The sequence below is a fragment of the Aspergillus fijiensis genome (assembly GCF_003184825.1).
Source record: "Aspergillus fijiensis CBS 313.89 unplaced genomic scaffold BO72scaffold_13, whole genome shotgun sequence".
Taxonomy (NCBI): domain Eukaryota; kingdom Fungi; phylum Ascomycota; class Eurotiomycetes; order Eurotiales; family Aspergillaceae; genus Aspergillus; species Aspergillus fijiensis.
The window spans coordinates 277,604-296,073 of NW_024468989.1; the positions used below are offsets into that span (position 1 = coordinate 277,604).

Consider the following 18,470-nt stretch of genomic DNA (forward strand, 5'->3'; position numbering starts at 1 on the left):
TTCGTCGCCATCATCAAGCAATCAACCACCTTCCAACACCAACACTCTCACTTCCACTCACCACTTCCCTCCAACACCATCCTCAACCGTCACCATGTCTGAGCGAAAGGTACGTTGCTCCCGAATCACCCACCAAATCTCCATCATCAGACCAAAACTAACCACCTCAACAGGTCCTGACAAAGTACTATCCCCCGGACTTCGATCCGAGCGCGATCACCCGGGTCCCGAAACACCTGCGCAAGACGGGGCCGAAGGTGATCACTGTGCGCCTGATGGCACCTTTCTCGATGAAATGCGAGAAGTGCGGTGCGTACCAAGCCCCTATCTTCACCCGAATCCCCAATCCGCATCCCCAGTCCCAACCCCCAGTCCCCACCCCCCAACCACAACCCATACTAATATTTCTTTCCCGGCAGGCGAATTCATCTACAAAGGCCGCAAATTCAACGCGCGCAAGGAAACCACCTCGGAGAAATACTTCTCGATCCCGATCTACCGGTTCTACATCCGGTGCACGCGGTGCAGCGGGGAGATCACGTTCGTGACGGACCCGAAGAACATGGACTACCGGGCGGAGCGCGGGGCGAAGCGGAACTTCGAGCCGTGGCGCGATGCGTCGCAGCTGCCGAACCACGACGAGACGGAGCAGGAGACGCTGGACCGGCTGGAGCGCGAGGAGGGCGAGGAGGCGGAGCAGGAGGAGCGCGACAAGATGGCGGAGCTCGAGGAGAAGATGCTGGACTCGAAGCGGGAGATGGCGATTGCGGACGCGCTGGATGAGATTCGGACGCGCAATGCCCGGATGGAGCGGACGGAGGCATTGGGCGAGGAGGGCACCGTTTCGGCGTTGGAGCGCGTGCGCGAGGAGAAGGATGAGGAGGCGGTGCGCGCGGAGCGCGAGATTGAGGAGGCTGCCCGGCGCGCGTTCATGACCGAGTCCGGGGAGAGGGTCAAGCGGTTGGTGGAGGTGGAGGAGGAGCCTGCGGCGGGCGGCGGCGGCGGCAGCAGCAGCAGCAGCAACAGTGTTGGTGGCAGCAACGGCAGCAGCAGTAGCTTCCCTGGTGGCGAGCAGTCTGGGGGGCCTGCGCCGCCGCCTTCCTTTGCCCGCGTCAAAAAGGCTAAGAAGCCCCTGGCCAATAGCTTGGGGATCAAGAAGAAGGCCAAGCCGTCGTTGGTCTAGTTCCTTTCTCTACCTTTCACTTCCACAAGGCGTTCGGTTGCATTGCTAAGCATGGGAGGTTTTTATTAACTACTACGAACTCACGATTACTTGCACATAGGTCTTTCAAGGCTCATAATTCTGCTATTCCACCTAACTTCTATTTCGAGCACGCAAATTTTGTGTTATTTGATCTCCACAGTCAATAGAAAACACTGTCTCAAAGGTCTGAATATAAATGTCCGCGTTGATTAGATTATGTTACAACAAACAGCGCAAACTCATGACAACAAAAGCTATCAGATATCGTAACCATGTCCCATAGACTGCGCCCCGAAGCGCCACGCTAGAATGGAAACTCCCATTTGACTTAGCAGACCCGTAAGCCTCTTCCGCAAATCATGAATCAACACAAACAGAACGCCGCAAGAGAAAAACAAATCAGAGGTATGCCATCCACAGAGCATCACACGAGGCAAGGTGTTGGGGGTTGACGGCCTTGGAGATGAGGTCGATGGTGGTTTGGTTGGCTGGCAGATTGCCCTCCGGAGGACTAGCCAGACTGACTGCCCGGTTGACAATGATATCGCTATTGTTGTAGACCAGATCGCGAAGCTGAGGAGGTGGCAACGCCCCACGATGCTGCGCGGTAGCCCAGAACATCATTTCATCGCGGACAAAAACACTCAGTTGCTGTTCCAGCTCGTGTCGTGGCTCTGTGAGGCACCGAGCAATCGCCATGAGTGCGCAGGCAAAGAGACCCTCGGTTGCGATTGGTCCCAGCAAGGTCTGGATGTTGGGCGTGAAGCGGAACGGCACCTGCTCCGGGTTGTAGAAGAACGCCTTGGCCGGGTTGATGGTGGGAATGAGCTCCGAGCCCCAGATGTCGCCTGTCTGTCTTGAGATCATGATCTTGTTAGGGTAGCGATTACCCATGTGCATCACGTAGGTCATGAAAGCGATCGCCGCGTACTGATAGGCAAATTGCCGTCGGAAGAGCCAGAAGTCTGAGAAGTTCGGATAAATCCTCTGGAAGTAGTCGAGCACAATGTTGCTAGGAACCCACTTCTCCTGAATGGCTGTGAGCATCTCAGTTCGGAGCACCTGCTGTTGGTCGGGAGTACGCTGGGATATGTCAGTCATGTTCCAAATTCTAGGTTCAGGGAGTCCGCTCACATTCTGTTTCGTTTCCGCCAGTGATCTCATCTTCTCCATCGTGAAAAGAACAGGCTCGTCTTTGTTGATGCCAACCCGTCGGCAGTAGTCCTCATAGATCCCTTGCATAGAGATGTAGGACGGATCATCGCGAACCAAGCGGATGTGGGGCGCCAATGGAACCATGAGTGGCAGATGGAAGTACAAGTTCCGACGGCGGCTCTCCTTGCGCTTGCCCAGGATCCCGTTGAAGATGCGGAACAATTGCAAAATACGCTCCTCTCGCCTACAGTGTCGCGCAGCTGGGTGTTGCACAGCGAAGGCGTGCACACTCCCATCATGGCCCCGAATCTTCAACCGGCGGTGGCAGACACCGATGCCACGCACGAGGTCAATGTCTGGCAAGAACCGATCAATGCGAACAAAGTCTTGGTTCTTATCCTTGTGAAGCAAATACTGGCCTGGTACCTCAACCTCGTCGAACTTGAGGAACCGGAATTCGCTGAGGTGTGGAGAATAAGTCTCCAGGAACTGATTCTGGGGTCGACGGTCCAGCTTTTCCTCGAACTTATCACGCCAACGCCGAAGCTTGTGGATGTACTCGTACATCGTTGGTTTCTTGACAACAAAGTCGGCTTCGAAGGACTTGCGAATATGCGCTGGAAGGATAGTCTCCGCGAACCGAGTAATATTCGCCTCAGTGGCAGACGGCAACTTGAAGTCTTGCGCATATGAGCCAGGCATCCGACCAACGTACGCCAGACCATCGTTCAACAGGGCAACAATGAGACGGTACGCATCCTCATCAGGAGGGCATTTGAAGTTCTTGTGAATCTGGTCGACCATAGTTTCCATGGACAAAGCAAGCAGGGGAAATGCTGTCTTGAGGCCAGACATGATCTCATCGGAGTATTCCCACGGCTTCTTGAGGGGTTCTTTTTCGATCTCTGTGCCGGGAGGCTTCGCATTCGGTTGAGGAACCCCGTTCTGACCGGGCACTTGAAGGTGACCCTGTTGCTGCTGGACCTGAGGCTGCTGCTGCGGCTGCATTGGAGCTTGTCCTGGATTTGGTGCCTGGTTCTGCATCGGTGCGGGAGCCTGGGTCTGACCCTGAGGTTGCTGCATTTGGCCTTGGCCAGGTACTTGCTGTGGCATGTTCGGATTCTTCATCTGTGCTGGATTCGCAGGCTGGCCCTGGTTGACCCCGGCTTGATGGGGCTGAGCTTGATTGGGTACCTGCTGAGGGGTGCCTTGCTGACCATTTGGTTGTGCTGGACTGGGAACAGTGCTGCTCGGCTGAACGTTTTGAGCAGGCGAGGCATCGGTGCTTGTCGGTGCAGTCTTGGCCAGAGGAGACGATTGCTGCTGTTGTTGGCCGTGGGCTCTGGTGCGGCTGAGCTTCTCCTGCTTTGAATCATGCTGTTTCTTGATGTTAAGCATATCTTCCCTGTTCGTACGAAGCAAGAAGAAGAGAGCCTGTGGGAACAGCTTCGCGATCTTGACCAGAACAGCCTTGCACAGCCGCGCCTCACGGTGCGAAAGACTGGTGAGAAGCTGCGGAATGAAGGTAATCCAGTACCAGACCGGTGTATCACCTTTGAAGTTCTCGAAAGCTCGAGCAATCTGACCTTCCTCATTGTCAAGGCTTAGAAGCCAAAGGATGCGACTCAGCAGCTTCCGAGATTTGGCATTCTTGTAGAGACCAGCAGCTTCTAGATAGCAACTCACAGCATTGCTTGCAAGCTCGTAGTCCGAGGGGTCAGCCTTGAACCGTTGGTCACTATACTGACCCCACTCAGACCACGCTTTTGCGAGTCGCAATTCGTAGTACAACGCGACACCAAACGCCTCATTTGCCTCATTGACGTGATTGAGCTTAGCAAGGAACATACCCTTGAGCGTGTAGAACTCTGCTTTTTGTTGCGCACCGAAGTAGTTGAGGTTGGTGTTGTTGATCACATCCAGTCCACTGTTCAATTCCTTCGGATTCTGATAATGGCACTTTGCTTGCTCACGAAGCTTCAAGAATGCCTCTTGGATCTCAATGTTCGGAAGGGTATAGATGCGGCTAAGCTGGTTGATGCACACCTCAGGCATCTGATGCTTACGAGCGACATGAGCGAAACGGTTGATAATCCATGCCGTCTCATGGTACCCGCGATAGGCGTACGAGTTGCTGGCTACATTGTTCGTCTGAGGTGGCAACAAACTCAGATAGGTCGCGTTGATAAGCTGGAAGATGTGCTGTCGCCATGTAACGAGGTCTTGCCAAGCATTGATATCATCCCACAGATTGGGCAGACGATCTCTCCACGTTGCCAGCAGCAATTTAAGCTCAGCAGACTTTGTGTCCAGATTGCGTTCGTTCGTTTGAGACAGACTAGCGCAGATATGGCTGGCATCGTGCAGTTCAACCAGAAGCTGGAAGTGCTGCAGGATCGGGATGTGGGCGTTGGTGATCCTCTTGGGTAGTTGGAGCCATTTGCGGATGGACAGCTGGATGGACTCATCACAAACACCGTTGAAGTCCTGGAGATTCTCCTTCTTTATATGGAACTGAAGCAACGCCATGAAGGACTGGAAGAATGTGCGTCTTGGAGTGGGTGCATCGGAGACAGACTTGATCAGAGATTCGAGCTGCTCCCTACTGCCCTCGCTCTGCCAATTCTCGATGTTTCTCCAGGCAGACTCCAGCAGAAGGTCGTTCAAGTTCTCATGCTTGGCGAAATCGCTCAGGACTTCCCACTGCTGCAACTTCTGTGCGCAGATCAACCAGTGGTCCTCCCACAGGTAGTACTCCCCTTGGGAGAAGGGCATGGCTCCGGAGCGAGCCTTGATCTGGGCATTCTCGTAGAGTTGCTGAGCCTTGTCCCACATGCCTTGTTGCTCGTACGAAAGAGCAGCATTTGTTTCGACAAACTTGCAACGACGCCTCCAAGTGCCGTAGAAGAAATCGTCTTCCTGGAGACCAGCGTATACCTCGACCAAAGCATCCAGATTACTTTCACGGACAGTAGGAGTGTCAATGATGGGACTGATGGCTGACTCCTCGAGGTATGTAGCGGCAGTATACCAGGCATCGTAGGTTCGGCTGAGATACTTCATAACGTGAGGAGGAATCTTGAATCGCGGGCGTGCTCGGACAACGCCCTCGAGTAAGGCTTGCACAACGTTCGGTCGCTTATCCAGCTGTCTTTGATGGTACTCCCGAGTAATGAGCGTCACCACTCCCTTCTCAAGATCGATGCGATCCTCCCTCGAAAGTGTAGACCAGAAAATAGGGAAGAGCGTGGTCCAGAGCTTGTAGGACACATTAGGATCAGTGTGCTGAAGCTGAACCAAAGGCTCCACCAGGTCGCGAGCCTTCACATCGCCAATCTCTGCAACGAATCGCTTACGGTCAGTGACGAAGGCTTCCAATTGTGTGTCAACCATAATATCAGCTTTACGAGGATCCTTTTCGGCATTGCCAAAGAGAAAAGATACAGGATAGACAGTGAAATCATCAGGGTGTAACCTGGCCGAAGACGCCATATCCACGCAGCCTAAGACCAGATGTGAGGCTTGCGCCAACCAGAAAGAATCAGCAAGGGTGTCCCAGTTCTGACATGTCAATACATAGCTGAGTCGAGAGCTAGCCAAGCGAGTCAGACTGCGGTCGAAGATAGTCATGAAGCGATTGCGCATCTCAACATCTTGAGCTCTGGTGCCAATCAGGAAAGCGTGCTCCAGCCTCACTGTCAATTCGGTGCGAGTGATCTTGGAGTCTTCGTAGATCCTGATGACAAGATCGAGGAACTTCTTCAGCATCGTCTGATCAGGACGAGATTCGAAAAGCAACATCTTGTGCAAGACAGCCGTCTTTTCCTTTAGCGTGGGCCACGACTCGGTTGAATGGAAGATCCAGGTCTCCACCATACCAAGGACCTTGCTGCAAAGCTTGATGTTCTGCGATCGCTCAACCAGCTGCGCCAGGACACTCAAGAAAGGTCGTCTCTGCTCTCCGAGGTGAGACATGCGCACGGAAACCAATTCGATAGTCTTGAAGATCAAGTCAACGCCAATCTCATACTCTTGCTGTTCTGGCACTCCTTCCGGGGGCTTTGATCCAGGCGGATATTGGCCTTGGTTCGCGGTCGAAGCTGCAACATGTTCTTTTGCTAATTTCTGGGAGAATGCCTTCATAACCTGAGGAATATGAGTATCCATCTCGGCCGGCTTGTTCTTTGAGAGGGTCCACAAGATATTGAGGCTCGAAACATAGTTGTTCGCCGAGAGAGTTTCGGTCGCAATAGTGGACAGGTAAGTGACAAACTCGGAAGGTGAATTTTCGACATCCATTGCATCCTCCTCTTCGGGCTGATCATCCGGCAGCGCATTGAGAACACGCCTGATTGGGGGTTCGAGTTTGGGAGAGATGTCCATGTCATCTTCAAGACCATGAAGACAATCCTGGATTTCCGGATTGTCTGACCGCAAAGGCTTCTCAAACAGCTTCTGGATACTCTGCACACGCGCAACAATCCAGTCATCGGGTTTGGATGCCAGTAGAATCCGCACAACCTGTAGAGCATTGATCATACTCGTGATATGCTTCTCATCAGGCTTATCTGCCTTCTCGCCAGCGAGGATAGGCTCTGTCACCTTCTGATACAGCTCGACATCCAAATCACCCCAATACTCTGGAGAAAGGAGGTTCCTAAGCAGGAAAACGGCTTTCTTCACCATCTCGCCTGTTGGTACGGGTGGGGCCTTGGACGATGGCAGTTCCCGAATACGAGCAGCCGGAACAGGATATCTCTCGGGAATGGTCGTGATGAAAGTGATAAGGTATTTGGTCAAGGAAGCTCGGAAGTCAGCCGAGACTGCGTAATCTGAGCGATCACGAGAAGGCGGAGGTACAAGCGCAGGGGATGGGGATAAGGTGCTCTGGCCATCTTCCAATTTACGCTTCTTTGCGTTGGGTGACTCGAGGACGCCGTTCGACAAGGTAGTCTGACTTGCCTTAGCACGCTTCTCCTCCCAGTGCCAGATAAGACTAATGAGATTCAAAGCAAGTTTTTTGCCCTCATTAGACGGACTGGCAGGGGCGGCTATCTTAGAAAGAGAAGGCACAATGAGTGGAACAAAGTGCTCTCTCGACTCGTAGAAGAGATCCGGATGACGGACGAGGAACTGAAAAATGCTCATCACCTGCTGCAGGTTTGCGGTTTCTTCTGCTAGGATGCGCCGAGGCCATTTCGCCCACAGAGGATAGCGAAAGTCCGGGCCTTGGTTGCCGCTTGCCGACAGAATCCTAGTTGGCAAGACTGGAGCCAGGACATCCAAAGCTTGCGTAACAAGTGCCTTGCCCTCATTCTGATGAGCTCGGAGCAAAGCCACATAGACCTGAACAACAATCTTGAAGGGAGTCTCGTAGTGGGCAATGAAGTAGCTGATGAGAACATATGCTCCGTACTTGTTGATGATATCTTCAAGACGGATATAGTTCCAGGCAAACTTTATGATATCCTTACGCGAATCCTGCACGGTCTGATGATGGTATTTGATCAACAAGGCTGACAACTGAAGGAGCTCCATGCGAGAATGGTCGACACCAGCCTGATTGGATTCCTCACTCAGATCAGCTAGTTGAGGTTTCCACAACCGACTCTGAATGAACTCAGTCATGCTTCTGTCCATGAGCTTGGGGCTGTTTGGAGGGCTGTTCCATGTCGTTTGAACATCCATGGCAAAGATGGGGTTAACCAGATGACGGAAAGCATATGTTTTCATCTTCTGAGAGCACGAACGCTGACTGTACAAGTCCAGGCACCGCATAATAACAGAGCGACGGTAATCAATGGACTCATTCGTGATGATGTTTCGGTAGATGAACCTGGGAAGAGCCAGCGTCCGCTTGAGTTCCTCGGCTGAAAGGCCATCAATGACCTCAAACAGGAAATCCAGATCTTGCACCGACTCAGAGAGGTAATTGGTAAAAATGTCCATCAATTGGTCCTCAGCCTGCTCTACCCTCAACCGCTCATTGATAGGAAGCTTGTCACTGCGGAGCTTCCTCGCAAGGTCACGTCCCGTGCTCAAAAGTTTTGTCCTCAAGTCTGCATGAGACACCAACCAGCGCTTGGTTGCTTCAAATGTGCAGATTGAGTGAGCGACGTAGATTCCGTTAATCCCAGCAGTGTTCTTGCCATCGGTCCCTTCCTGTGCAAAGGCTGCCGTCTGGAAGCCTTCGGTGTCTGCAACCACAGCAGAGCGAAGTGGCTCGCTTTCTGGATCAGCCAAGACCTGACCGAAGAAACGGCCAAATCTCTCATCCTTAAACCGAGCCAGAAAGAATGTCAAACTCTCCTTGGGATAGCGGTTTATATACTTCACCAGTGGTTGCCTGAAAGGACTGTTGGAAGTCCTACGCAACTTCTCCTCAAGGTCCAGGACTTTGTTCACAAGGTGATCCATGAAGGACGTAGCTGCCGGAGGAAGAAGGTGAAAGATATTGAATATGGCGGCAACAATCTTCATTGGTGGACTCTGTTCAACGAGGCTGAAGGATACCTTCTGCAATGTCGCCTCATCCGCAATGACTTTCATATGATCCAGAAGACGCGCGCCGATTTCAACCTTGAAGTAATTTGTCAACAGCGTGAGCAAGCGTGCAAGTCCATCAAGCCCAGCGACACTCAGGCGTTTCGGGTCCTGCAGGTTCATCAGAATGGGACGGAGACCATTCTGGAGAAGGTCTTTTGGCAGTTTATTGGTCTGCGTCAAGACGTCTCGAAGTCCTGCATTTGCAGCTTCGATAACCTCAGGCGACCGAGAATAGAGGGACTTGAAGAAGACCGAGATTATGCGAGCACGGCTAGAATTCTGCGGAGCGTTGCCGAACTCTTGGAAGCTCATTGCCATGGACAGCAGACGGAGGCAGGCGACACGTAGATTGACAATCATCTCCGCGTTCTTGAACTCGTTGGGCTTGGAGGCCAGGGATTCGTCATCAGCATCGGCCAGAGCAAGCGATTCCAACATAAGCCTGTTGAGAGGGTCATTGAACGTGACAATGTTGTTATGAAGACTGAGACAGTAGGTGATCGCATCGATGAAGCCGATCTGAATGGGAAACGGTAGCGCTCGCAGAGGCTTGTTGAAGATAGATTGCAAGAGACGCTCCTTCACCGGTAGGATAAGCTCGTGGATTTGGCATCCCAGGACTTCAGCAACAGTGGAGAAACTACGCCGCGAGGTCTCACGGACCTGCTTGTTCATGTGAGACAGTTCGTAAACAAAGTGACCACACAAAGAATACAAGCGGCTCTTCTCGGTTTTGAGGTCCTCGAGGGACAAGCTCTTGCAGCATCTACGCAGAATCAAGTCCAGTGTTTCTTGGGCCCTGACTCGCGTACTGGCTGGTAAGTCAGCTGGAGTGTCCTTGATGACATACATGAGCGCCCTGACAAAATCGACCTGTTTGTCAAGAAGCCATGCATCTCCTAGATCAAGCTTGGTCGCGAATAGATGGATACCGAAGCTTCCTCCAGCTTTAGTAAACCACTCCTCGCTATGACAGCTATGACAGAACACGCGCCCAAGGTGTTGAAAGAACGGCAGCTTTGCCACTCGCTCTGGAGCGCCAAAGATAATGGCGGCAGCGTCTTTCATCACTTGCATGGCCGCCTCGGCTCCCTCGCGAACCTGTGCATTGTCGGACGAAAGAGACTCGACGACTGCTTCGGCCAGGACGCGTGAGTCGAGATACACGGGACCCTCGCCACTATTGACATCGAAAGGCTTGCGGGTATGCCGAGCTTGGGCGAGTGCGCGACCAACCTCCACGACGGCGAAGTGCTTGCAGACATCCGCGACAAAGGCAGTTGCACACTGCTCTAATTCCGGAATGGTAGTGGCGTATATGCATGCCTTAAGAAGTTTCTTCAGGGAGGCTTCTTGACCTAGCTTCTTGGGAATAGAGCTTGAGCGTTCTGACTTCTCTAACACATCAGCCATGGAGGTGGTCTTGCTGTCAAACAAATCGTTTGCGTGCAGACGAATGAGTGAGCCCAGATCCTCAGGAAGACTCTCGTAACCGATGTAGAGCTTGAGCTGCGACGAGACCATGCGGAATGCCTGCTGCTTGTAATAGTTGTCAGATGCCTGTCCTGAGCCGTTCTTGGCAACTTCCATCAACTTGGCAATTGCCAGGTCCAGACCAATATCAATTGGGAACGGCCGCTTCTCGCTGGGGCCAATAAGTTTGATGTCGAAACTTGGCGCGTCGTCGGCGAACTGTTCAAAGGTGAGGTCCGGGGGATGGTTGAGGAACTTGCGATTGCGACCACCGAGCTTGCCTAGGATGCGCATGGTCGTGTGGGCATGAAAATGGTTATAGGGATGCGGACGCAAGTGATCCCACAACGCCGTCATCAGATCGTCCATTATAGGAGCCATAATAGGGTCCAGATAATCGGCAGTGAGGTTGTCCACGCATAATTCGAGGGTCCTCAGACCCTGACCGACAAGATCCGAATCCGCACGCAGCGCCACCACGATAGGACGCATGAGATAGCTGAGATGCGGTAACAGATGACTCAGACGAGCAGGAACCGTGAGCGTAAGCTCCACATATAGATCACGCTCTTGCGGTTTCCGAGCAGCCACCAAGAGATTGTTGAAGGTCTCAAGCAGCATTTCTAGCAAAGGCAGGATTTCCTTGTACAAAAGCTCGAAGCGACCACCTCCAATGCTACGGAAGAGCGATCGCAGCAGCAGAAAGTAATTCATGGGTTCCTCGGCAGTGACCGAGAGCTCTATGCACTTGGTGACAATCTTGGTCACATGTGGGTGCAAGACCTGCTCGTTCTGAACCGAAAACAGAGTAACTGCCATGAAAGAAAGCTTGAACATTCTCAGCAGAATCTTTGCTTTAGTCATGTCGGAAGTGCCCACTTCGTGTATGCGGTCCATGAGATACTGTAATACCATTCCCGAGAAGGCAGGAGACGTAGCTTCGCTAGCCAAGAAGAACTGAGGCAGGTGAAGCAAAGCGCCATGCTCAAACATGAGGTCATGAAGATACGGTATCTCGGAGTGAAAGACTTCATGAAACGTAGCGGTATCAATGCAGTGGAAGACAGTGCCGAAGCTCTCCAGGAGCTCCTTCTCCTCCCGTGACATTGGAGCCGTGTACTGACTGGCAAGGAAGTCGAAGGGAGACGAGTAATTGACCTCCGGCGGTGACTGGTCGACCCCGTAGTATCTAAACACTCGTGCTCCCTCGTGGAACAGTTTCTTGATGACGCGCACTTCCTCAGCATTGTATCCATATGAGACTTCGGACCAGTTAATCGGCACGCTGTTTGGATCTATTTGAATGTGCTCCGGGTTGCAATTCTTGAGCTGATGAAATATGGTTTTCAAGCCATTGATAAGATTCTTGAAAAGGAAAATGTTGTCTGACACCGGATCGCCGCCACGATCACGAGGGTTGGATGTCTTGATTGGCGAAGCCGAGAAGATATCAATCTCATCCCAGTCAGGAGGAAACTCTTTCTCCGCGAGATACTTCTCTGCAGAAGGCTCCAGATCCTTCTTGGTCTCTTTGTACATCTTTGAGACTTTAACAGCATTGTTGAATTGGTAGTTCATTGAGGCGAACTTGTCACCAATGGCATCCAGGATCATGATTAGGAAGTACCGGGCTTCTCGCTTGTCTTCAAGCTTGGCAATGCGCTCAGCCATGTTCAGCAGCAGCTTGGCGCTCATAGTCTGGAAGCTCGTTCCCGGAAAATCGTCATGCATGTTCTTGGTGTAAACCTCGACAGTGCGTCGAATTTGGTCCCGAGTCAGATGGTCTCGCACATGGTGAATCAAGTCAGCGAGCATGCTGTAGGCAAGAGGCCTCATTGTCTCATAGACAGTAAGTCCGTCGCCAATGAGAGTGCGTTCGTCAAGAAGCTCGTCAATCTTCTCCAGAAAAATCTTGCGGTAGTTGAAGTTGATGATGTGACGAATGGCAACAAGTAGTTCCTTCCTAGCGCTTGACTTTTCTCGAGGGCAGTCCTGCAAAAGTCGAACCACGACTGAAGGGAGAGTTGGGAGGAAGTCCTGGAGCTGTTGGGCATACATGCGGAGCAGATACGCCAAAAAGCTCATCGTCTTGACCTGTGCTGTAATGAATTCACCGAACGCAGCTCGGTTCTTGATCTCCTTGCAAACGCCAGTGAATATCGTTCCCTGAGCTGCAGCCTCTGCGTGCGCCCGCTCCTGCGGCTTGGCTTGTAGGAGAAGAATGCTTTTGATCAATGGCACAAAGAGCTTGACGTTCGCTGCGACCGAGTTCCGGTGAGTCTGGAAGATCGAAACGACAATGATCGGACATTCCGCAAGGACCTTGAACGACTGCATACCCCGCAGAAGAATATTGTTGGCCTGTTGGTCCGGTCCGAGATCTGAGACGGAAGTGGCTGGCGAGCTTGGTCGGGGCGATTGGAAGTTCTGGGCCGTGGCACTCGGGGTTGAAGGCATTCCGGAGGGAGTCGCTTGATTCGGCGTGTCAAACGTGTCGCGTACCACCTGCTCCATCATCTGGAACATTTCTTGGATCAGGGCTAGGAAGGGTTGGACCCGTGCTGCTGTTGCCTTGGCTTGATTCCTCTCCAGGTCCATAATCGTCTTCATGCAGAGCACCGCGTTCTCTTCGTTTTCAATTCGGACGAGATCCATCAGCAGGTCGACCATATCAGCGGCGTACGGTTCAACGTCGGGAGATGCCATTGGGAGTCTGTGTAGCGTCTCGAGGATATAATTCCGTAATTTCTGTTTCCAGGCGAGTTGCGTAAGCTCCGGGGTCATGGGTAACTGCGGACTGTCCATGATCCCTGACTCACCTGCTCGAAGGACAAGTTTGTGAAGACCGGTTCGCCCTTCAAGATAGTCTTGAACACGGGCCATAGCTTGGAAAGGAAGATGGGATAGCTTGCGCCGGAGCATAGCGGTTCTATACTGTCTCGTAATTCGACGGCGACGTTGGCTCGTAACTTGATATCTGTAGACCAGGCAAGTCAGCACTTGGCCGGTGGGGCTCAACTAAGCTCGAGTCAATGCAGACCCGGGAGCTGCCCGTGGGGAAGCTCGAGGGATCAAGCATACCGAGCTTCTCATCGCCGAGTTTAGCGGCGTAAATGTCGATGTTTCGCTCCATGGTTGATTAGTGCCCCTCACGGGGAGTCAAGGAGTGATGCGAGATTATAGGTACTGCCAGGCCACAAGGCCGGCCTTGGGGTGAGAGCCAGCACGATCCGCGTGGTGTATTGTATTCATGTGCGAATCCGTGAGAGTGGAACTATCTCGACACGCCCAGCGACGGAAAGCGCCTTGTGAGATAGAGGGATACAATCGTTAAGTCATTAATTGCGCTCGCTGTTTACAGGACGAGAGGCGAGTGGTAGAAGGGAGCGAGGCGAAGACACGAATTATCGGCGCGGGCGAGGTAAGGAGAGGAAGGGAGGAGAGAAAGAATCAAGAGAATGATGATTGAGCGCAAATTGGATGGCCTGCAAACCGACAGGAACAGAAAGCAGCAGAGCAGAACGCGGGTATCGCAGAGACCCCGAACGGAACACTAGGCCGAAACAGGCAACCCCGGATCTTCGTTCCTCCAGTCCGGCAAGCGCGCGTCTGTGAGTCCGGTCCCAGCTACCCCTCGATTGATGAGCAAGTCGTACTCGAGTACTAGTCATGACGCCGTCAAAAGAGGGTCGCTAAACGAGGCACGGGCACATTTTGCAGGCACCAAACCAGGTACTTACTAGTACTGTACATCTCCATGATCTACCGTACCCAAGGGGTCGCACTTGTCCAGAGAAGATGGTGGGGACACTTTGGACTCTAGGAATTAATTGAATCTGGTTGAAGGCTATGCCATAAATACTTCATGTTTTAAAACTCAAAAGAGGTCGTCGACATTAACGTCGACCGAGGGGAAAAACGCCATTCACCCGTTTTCCAGACCCGAACACAGTTCTAGTAGTCCAACTGACAACAACGTCCGCTGAATTGCACCCGGGCGTGGCGAGCCACGTGCACGCTGGGACACAAGAATATTGAAGGCCATGTACACAAAGATGAGGATTGAAATGAATAAAAAAAGGGGGGGGAGGGAGAAGAACGAAGATTGAAAGGCATGAAGAAGAGCGCGAACAAAGGGGTGAACCGAACGTAAAACCAGAGAAGATCGAGTACACTTCGTCGCAGCTCATAGTCGCTATGCCATCATTGCAGGAAATCTAGCAGGAAAATACCATTAAATCGACTGTCACTTGACAGAATTGCTTCGTGACAAGACCGAGAAAGCAGCGCTAGAGCCAGCCGACCGTCGTCGATCTACACGAGGTCGAATCTCACTTGCGCTACCACTTCTTCGTCTCCGAGATTCATCAAGGCCGCCGCGGCGCCGTCTCTGAAGCAAACGGACGTTTCAGCATTAGAATCACGCTTGCTGTACAGGGAAACCGAGGAACTCTTAGCAAAGACAACGACAAATCAGGGTGATGGAGGGCACCTAGCGTGATGCGATAACGTCACGGTTGAAGCATGACCACACAGGCAATCAAGGAAGTCCATCACTCACCGAGGTCGCCGTGTTCTCCCGCGAACTCCGCTCCGTCGATGCTCCTGAATCATCCAATTTCAGGGCATGAAGGCGCTTTTGGCTGTCTTGGGTGACCGAATCGATGTCATCCAGCTGAACGGGAATCTCCGCGATCTGGCACTGTGGGGGAGGCGCGACCCCATTCTTCCGTTCGTTGGCCTGTTCCAACACCTTCTCCCATCTAGTCTGCCGGTTCTGCTCCCGCTGTTCGGCACTATTCTGCCGCTCGTTGTACTCATGGGAGCACTCATCAAACAGCTGTGGGTTGATTTCCATGAACATTTTCATGGCATTGTAGACCATACTGTGGATTGTTCTGTACGGACCGGAGATCAGTACCATAAGGACTGGTGGGCTGCAAGGACGCGAAAACATACCGGTTCCAGTGACCTTTAGAGTTTTCATACAACGGGGGAAACATGATCGGCAGGATGATCTCCACATTGTCACTGACGAGGTTGCAGAAATATTCGTTGTTCCAAAAGTACAGTGCACGTTCCGCAACCTTACCCGCAGTTAGCTTCGGTACACGTCACAATCTGAGACAGATATCTCATACCTGGAAGTGCGGACTGGCCACCGACTTGGCGAGTTGTTGAAACAAGGGTACCTGCACCTTGGCGAACTCGGCGGGATCCATCACCTCGAATATGTCCTCAACTTCGTTGAGATACATGACTTCCTTGGTACTGTTGGTCTTAGGCCAGTAACGCAGCAGTCCAAGAACGACCTAGTTCAATGTTAGCATCTGCTCGAGGATCAACTCCGATAAGGCAGGCGTAGAGGGTTTACTCACATCTTCCGTCAAAGTCGAGTCCTTTTCGAGAAACTGAACAATACAGTAGGCCAGCTGCGGGTGATACATGCTAAGACTCTTGACTTTGTGCAGAGGAAGCAAAACCCTGGTGAGGAACAGCTTGTGCTCCTCCTTCAAGGGAAGGGCAAATCCGTTAATAATCGAGCCGAGAATTTCCAACAATTCGGCAATGCCATTGAACCGCTCGGTCTCGTATGTGAACTGGAAGAAGACGTTGTTGATAGATCGACGAATGTATGAGCGCAGATTCAGGAACTTTCCGTAGATCCGATGCAGGGTAGTCTTGAGGAAATCGCGTTCGCGGGGATCTTCCGAGTCGAACAGCTCGAGCAACTGGAGGAGTGTTAGTGGTCCGAATTCTTGTTTTGACTACCTAAGCAACGCGGTCGGGCGGCCTACCTGCAGAACGAAATGGTGATCGATGTATGCCTTGGCGATGTTGGTGTTGAAATCTTGGCTTTCGATAAATCGCAGGAAGAACTCATAGACCACCTGGATATGCGGCCACGCGACTTCCAAGACCGGCTCATCCTCTTCCGGGTCGAAAGCCTCTCCCTGAGGAGTCACTGGAGGTGGGATGGGTCGGAAAAGGTTCTTGGCAAACATCTCGACGACTCGGGGGTACATCGGTTCTGTGATGACGGAGCGATTGTTGGCGATATAATCTAAGAGTTCGTGGAGCGCCAGTCTCTTGATTTCCTTAGACTTCATATCAGCCGTCGGGTCATTGAAGTCGAAAATGATGTTGCACTGGTCAATCTTCTGCATGAACAGGTCCTGACGTCTATTTGGTGGGACTTCGTGGAAGCCAGGGAGTTTCTCGAGCTCGCGCTGACGCTGATCGGAGATATCGAATCGCGACGAATGCTGGCGCTTGGGGGTTCTGATGCCTTCGGACATATCTTTAGGCGTTGTCTGAAGGCGATCGAAGACATGGGACTTCCTAGGAGGAGCCAGGTCGCCTGGCATTGTCTCGGCCGCACCGGGAGGAGGGACATGATGCTGCGTGAAAAGTACAGTCAGATGGGCTCACGAGCGACAGGCATTGACGCGCACGCCATTCGGATCAGGAGTGAGATGACTTACTGGGCCACTTGGGCTGATGACCACACTAGGAGCCATCGGCTGTCCCTGCTTGGTAGGAGTACCTGGACCACCGTTAGCCACCGGTTGACCAGCAACGCTTCGGGGCTGCGAATTGGAGTACTAACCAGGGGGGTAGATTCCGGCCTGCGCAGAACTCTCCGGCGACTTTCCTCTGGTATCATTCACGGAAGTTGTGGACGAGGTCGGGGTGCCCTGGTTGGGGGAAGAAGATTGCTGGCCATGGTGAACTCCGAGGGCGGCGTTGTTCTGGGCGGAGGCGTGGGAAGAGTCTTTCTTCTTGGAGGATTTGTTCGCGTCTTTCGCCCTCGACAACTGCTCGTGCTATGGAGGTCAGCCCAGTTCGGGCGGTCGGCCGGCGAATCTGGAGGGAGATGGCGGAGGCGGGGAACAGCTAAGGGGCGGAAGGCGACGAGGGCGAACTCACCACTCTCTGTCTGAAACCCTTCATCTTGACGACTAAACGAACAGCCACATGTACTCGGTTCGGGGACTCGGTGCCAGTGCAGCAAGAAGCCGCACCCTAGCAGGAGGGATGGAGTCGGGCAGAGCGGAGGCGATTCAGGAGAGCCACGTCGGGATTTGTTTATGTCGGCCTAGGAATGACCACATGAGCATTTGCAGCCACAACACAACGCAGCATAGCGCTTGTTTCGAAATGAAGAGAGACGGTAATCTCCAAGGTGGATTTGTATCGATTTCTTCGGAAGGCAGGCGATGGAAGGTAATGCGTAGGTGGATGGGGGAGGGTGGTGAGGGGAATTATTGAATGCTTGGGACGCAAAGCAGCACCGGGCAGAATAGCGGGCAATTCGAAAGAACAGTCGGTTGGGGTGGTCGAGGGACCGCGGTGAGAGAATTGAAAACAAACAAGGGGTGGATCGGGAAGCAGAAATGGAACAAGAAACTATAAGCTGCAGGACTTACCTTATGAGATTCGAGCTGGGACGATTGGAGAGGGAGTGAGGCGGGGGGGGGGTTCAGATTGTTGGGTGGGAAAGTGGAAAGAGGAGGATCTCTCACACTGCTGTCTCTCACTCTGTCTGTCTCTCGTTGGCGCGAATGGGAGCGGTATAGGGAGTAGCAGCGCAGTTGCCGGTCAGTCAGTTGGCAGTCGGTCGATCGCCTTTGCCGTGGTCGCTTAGCGGGTTTGGCTTAGAGAGCGGGGGTGCAACGAGAGCCCCGGGGGGGGGAAGAGAAAAGTAAATCAAACCGCAGAGTCAACAATCCACGAGGGGCAAAGAAGATGATAATCGATAGAGATGAACGAGATGAGATTGTTTCCAACAGATCGGTCTGACAGACCAGATGAGACACGAGGCGGGGAAGCAAAAAAAAGTAGCGTAGCGTAGAGTAGCGTAGCGTAGCTTAGCTGTCAACGGGATGGAAGAAGTAGTATGAAGGTTTGGGGGGTCTCGGAAGGGGGGTGAGTAAATGAGTGATTGAGAGCGATGGGTGAGCGAGTGAGAGAGCAAGGTTAAGGTCATCGAATGCTGGGATGTGGCTGAGATGAGAAGAAGCGCTCGGACTGGACTGAGTCTTGCTCCTGCACCTGAACTGCAGTTGGTTTCAAAGGAACAGGCAAAGTG

General features: G+C 52.6%; 3 protein-coding genes across 3 annotated transcripts; 1 reads left to right on the plus strand and 2 right to left on the minus strand.

Moving 5' to 3' along the window:
* Positions 1 to 11: 11 nt before the first annotated feature.
* Positions 12 to 1,376, plus strand: BO72DRAFT_446200 (Saf4/Yju2 family protein). The gene is made up of 3 exons (XM_040944238.1): positions 12 to 109; positions 174 to 309; positions 420 to 1,376. Exons 1-3 carry the CDS (start codon positions 95 to 97, stop codon positions 1,181 to 1,183), a joined length of 915 nt encoding a protein of 304 aa, XP_040803403.1. The 5' UTR covers positions 12 to 94; the 3' UTR covers positions 1,184 to 1,376.
* Positions 1,377 to 1,381: 5 nt separating this feature from the next.
* BO72DRAFT_526049 (histone acetyltransferase TRA1) lies at positions 1,382 to 13,849 on the minus strand. Its single transcript, XM_040949998.1, has 4 exons — positions 13,460 to 13,849; positions 13,198 to 13,355; positions 2,339 to 13,126; positions 1,382 to 2,287 (listed from the first exon to the last, which is right to left on the minus strand). Exons 1-4 carry the CDS (start codon positions 13,509 to 13,511, stop codon positions 1,604 to 1,606), a joined length of 11,682 nt encoding a protein of 3,893 aa, XP_040803404.1. The 5' UTR covers positions 13,512 to 13,849; the 3' UTR covers positions 1,382 to 1,603.
* Positions 13,850 to 14,918: 1,069 nt separating this feature from the next.
* On the minus strand, positions 14,919 to 17,332 carry BO72DRAFT_457068 (protein phosphatase 2A regulatory subunit RTS1; the record flags this gene model as incomplete). The annotated part of the gene is made up of 8 exons (XM_040946310.1): positions 14,919 to 15,276; positions 15,338 to 15,465; positions 15,520 to 15,690; positions 15,757 to 16,110; positions 16,177 to 16,779; positions 16,864 to 16,925; positions 16,989 to 17,205; positions 17,309 to 17,332. The coding sequence occupies 8 exons, from the start codon at positions 17,330 to 17,332 to the stop codon at positions 14,919 to 14,921; spliced, it is 1,917 nt and encodes a 638-aa protein (XP_040803405.1).
* Positions 17,333 to 18,470: the final 1,138 nt, after the last annotated feature.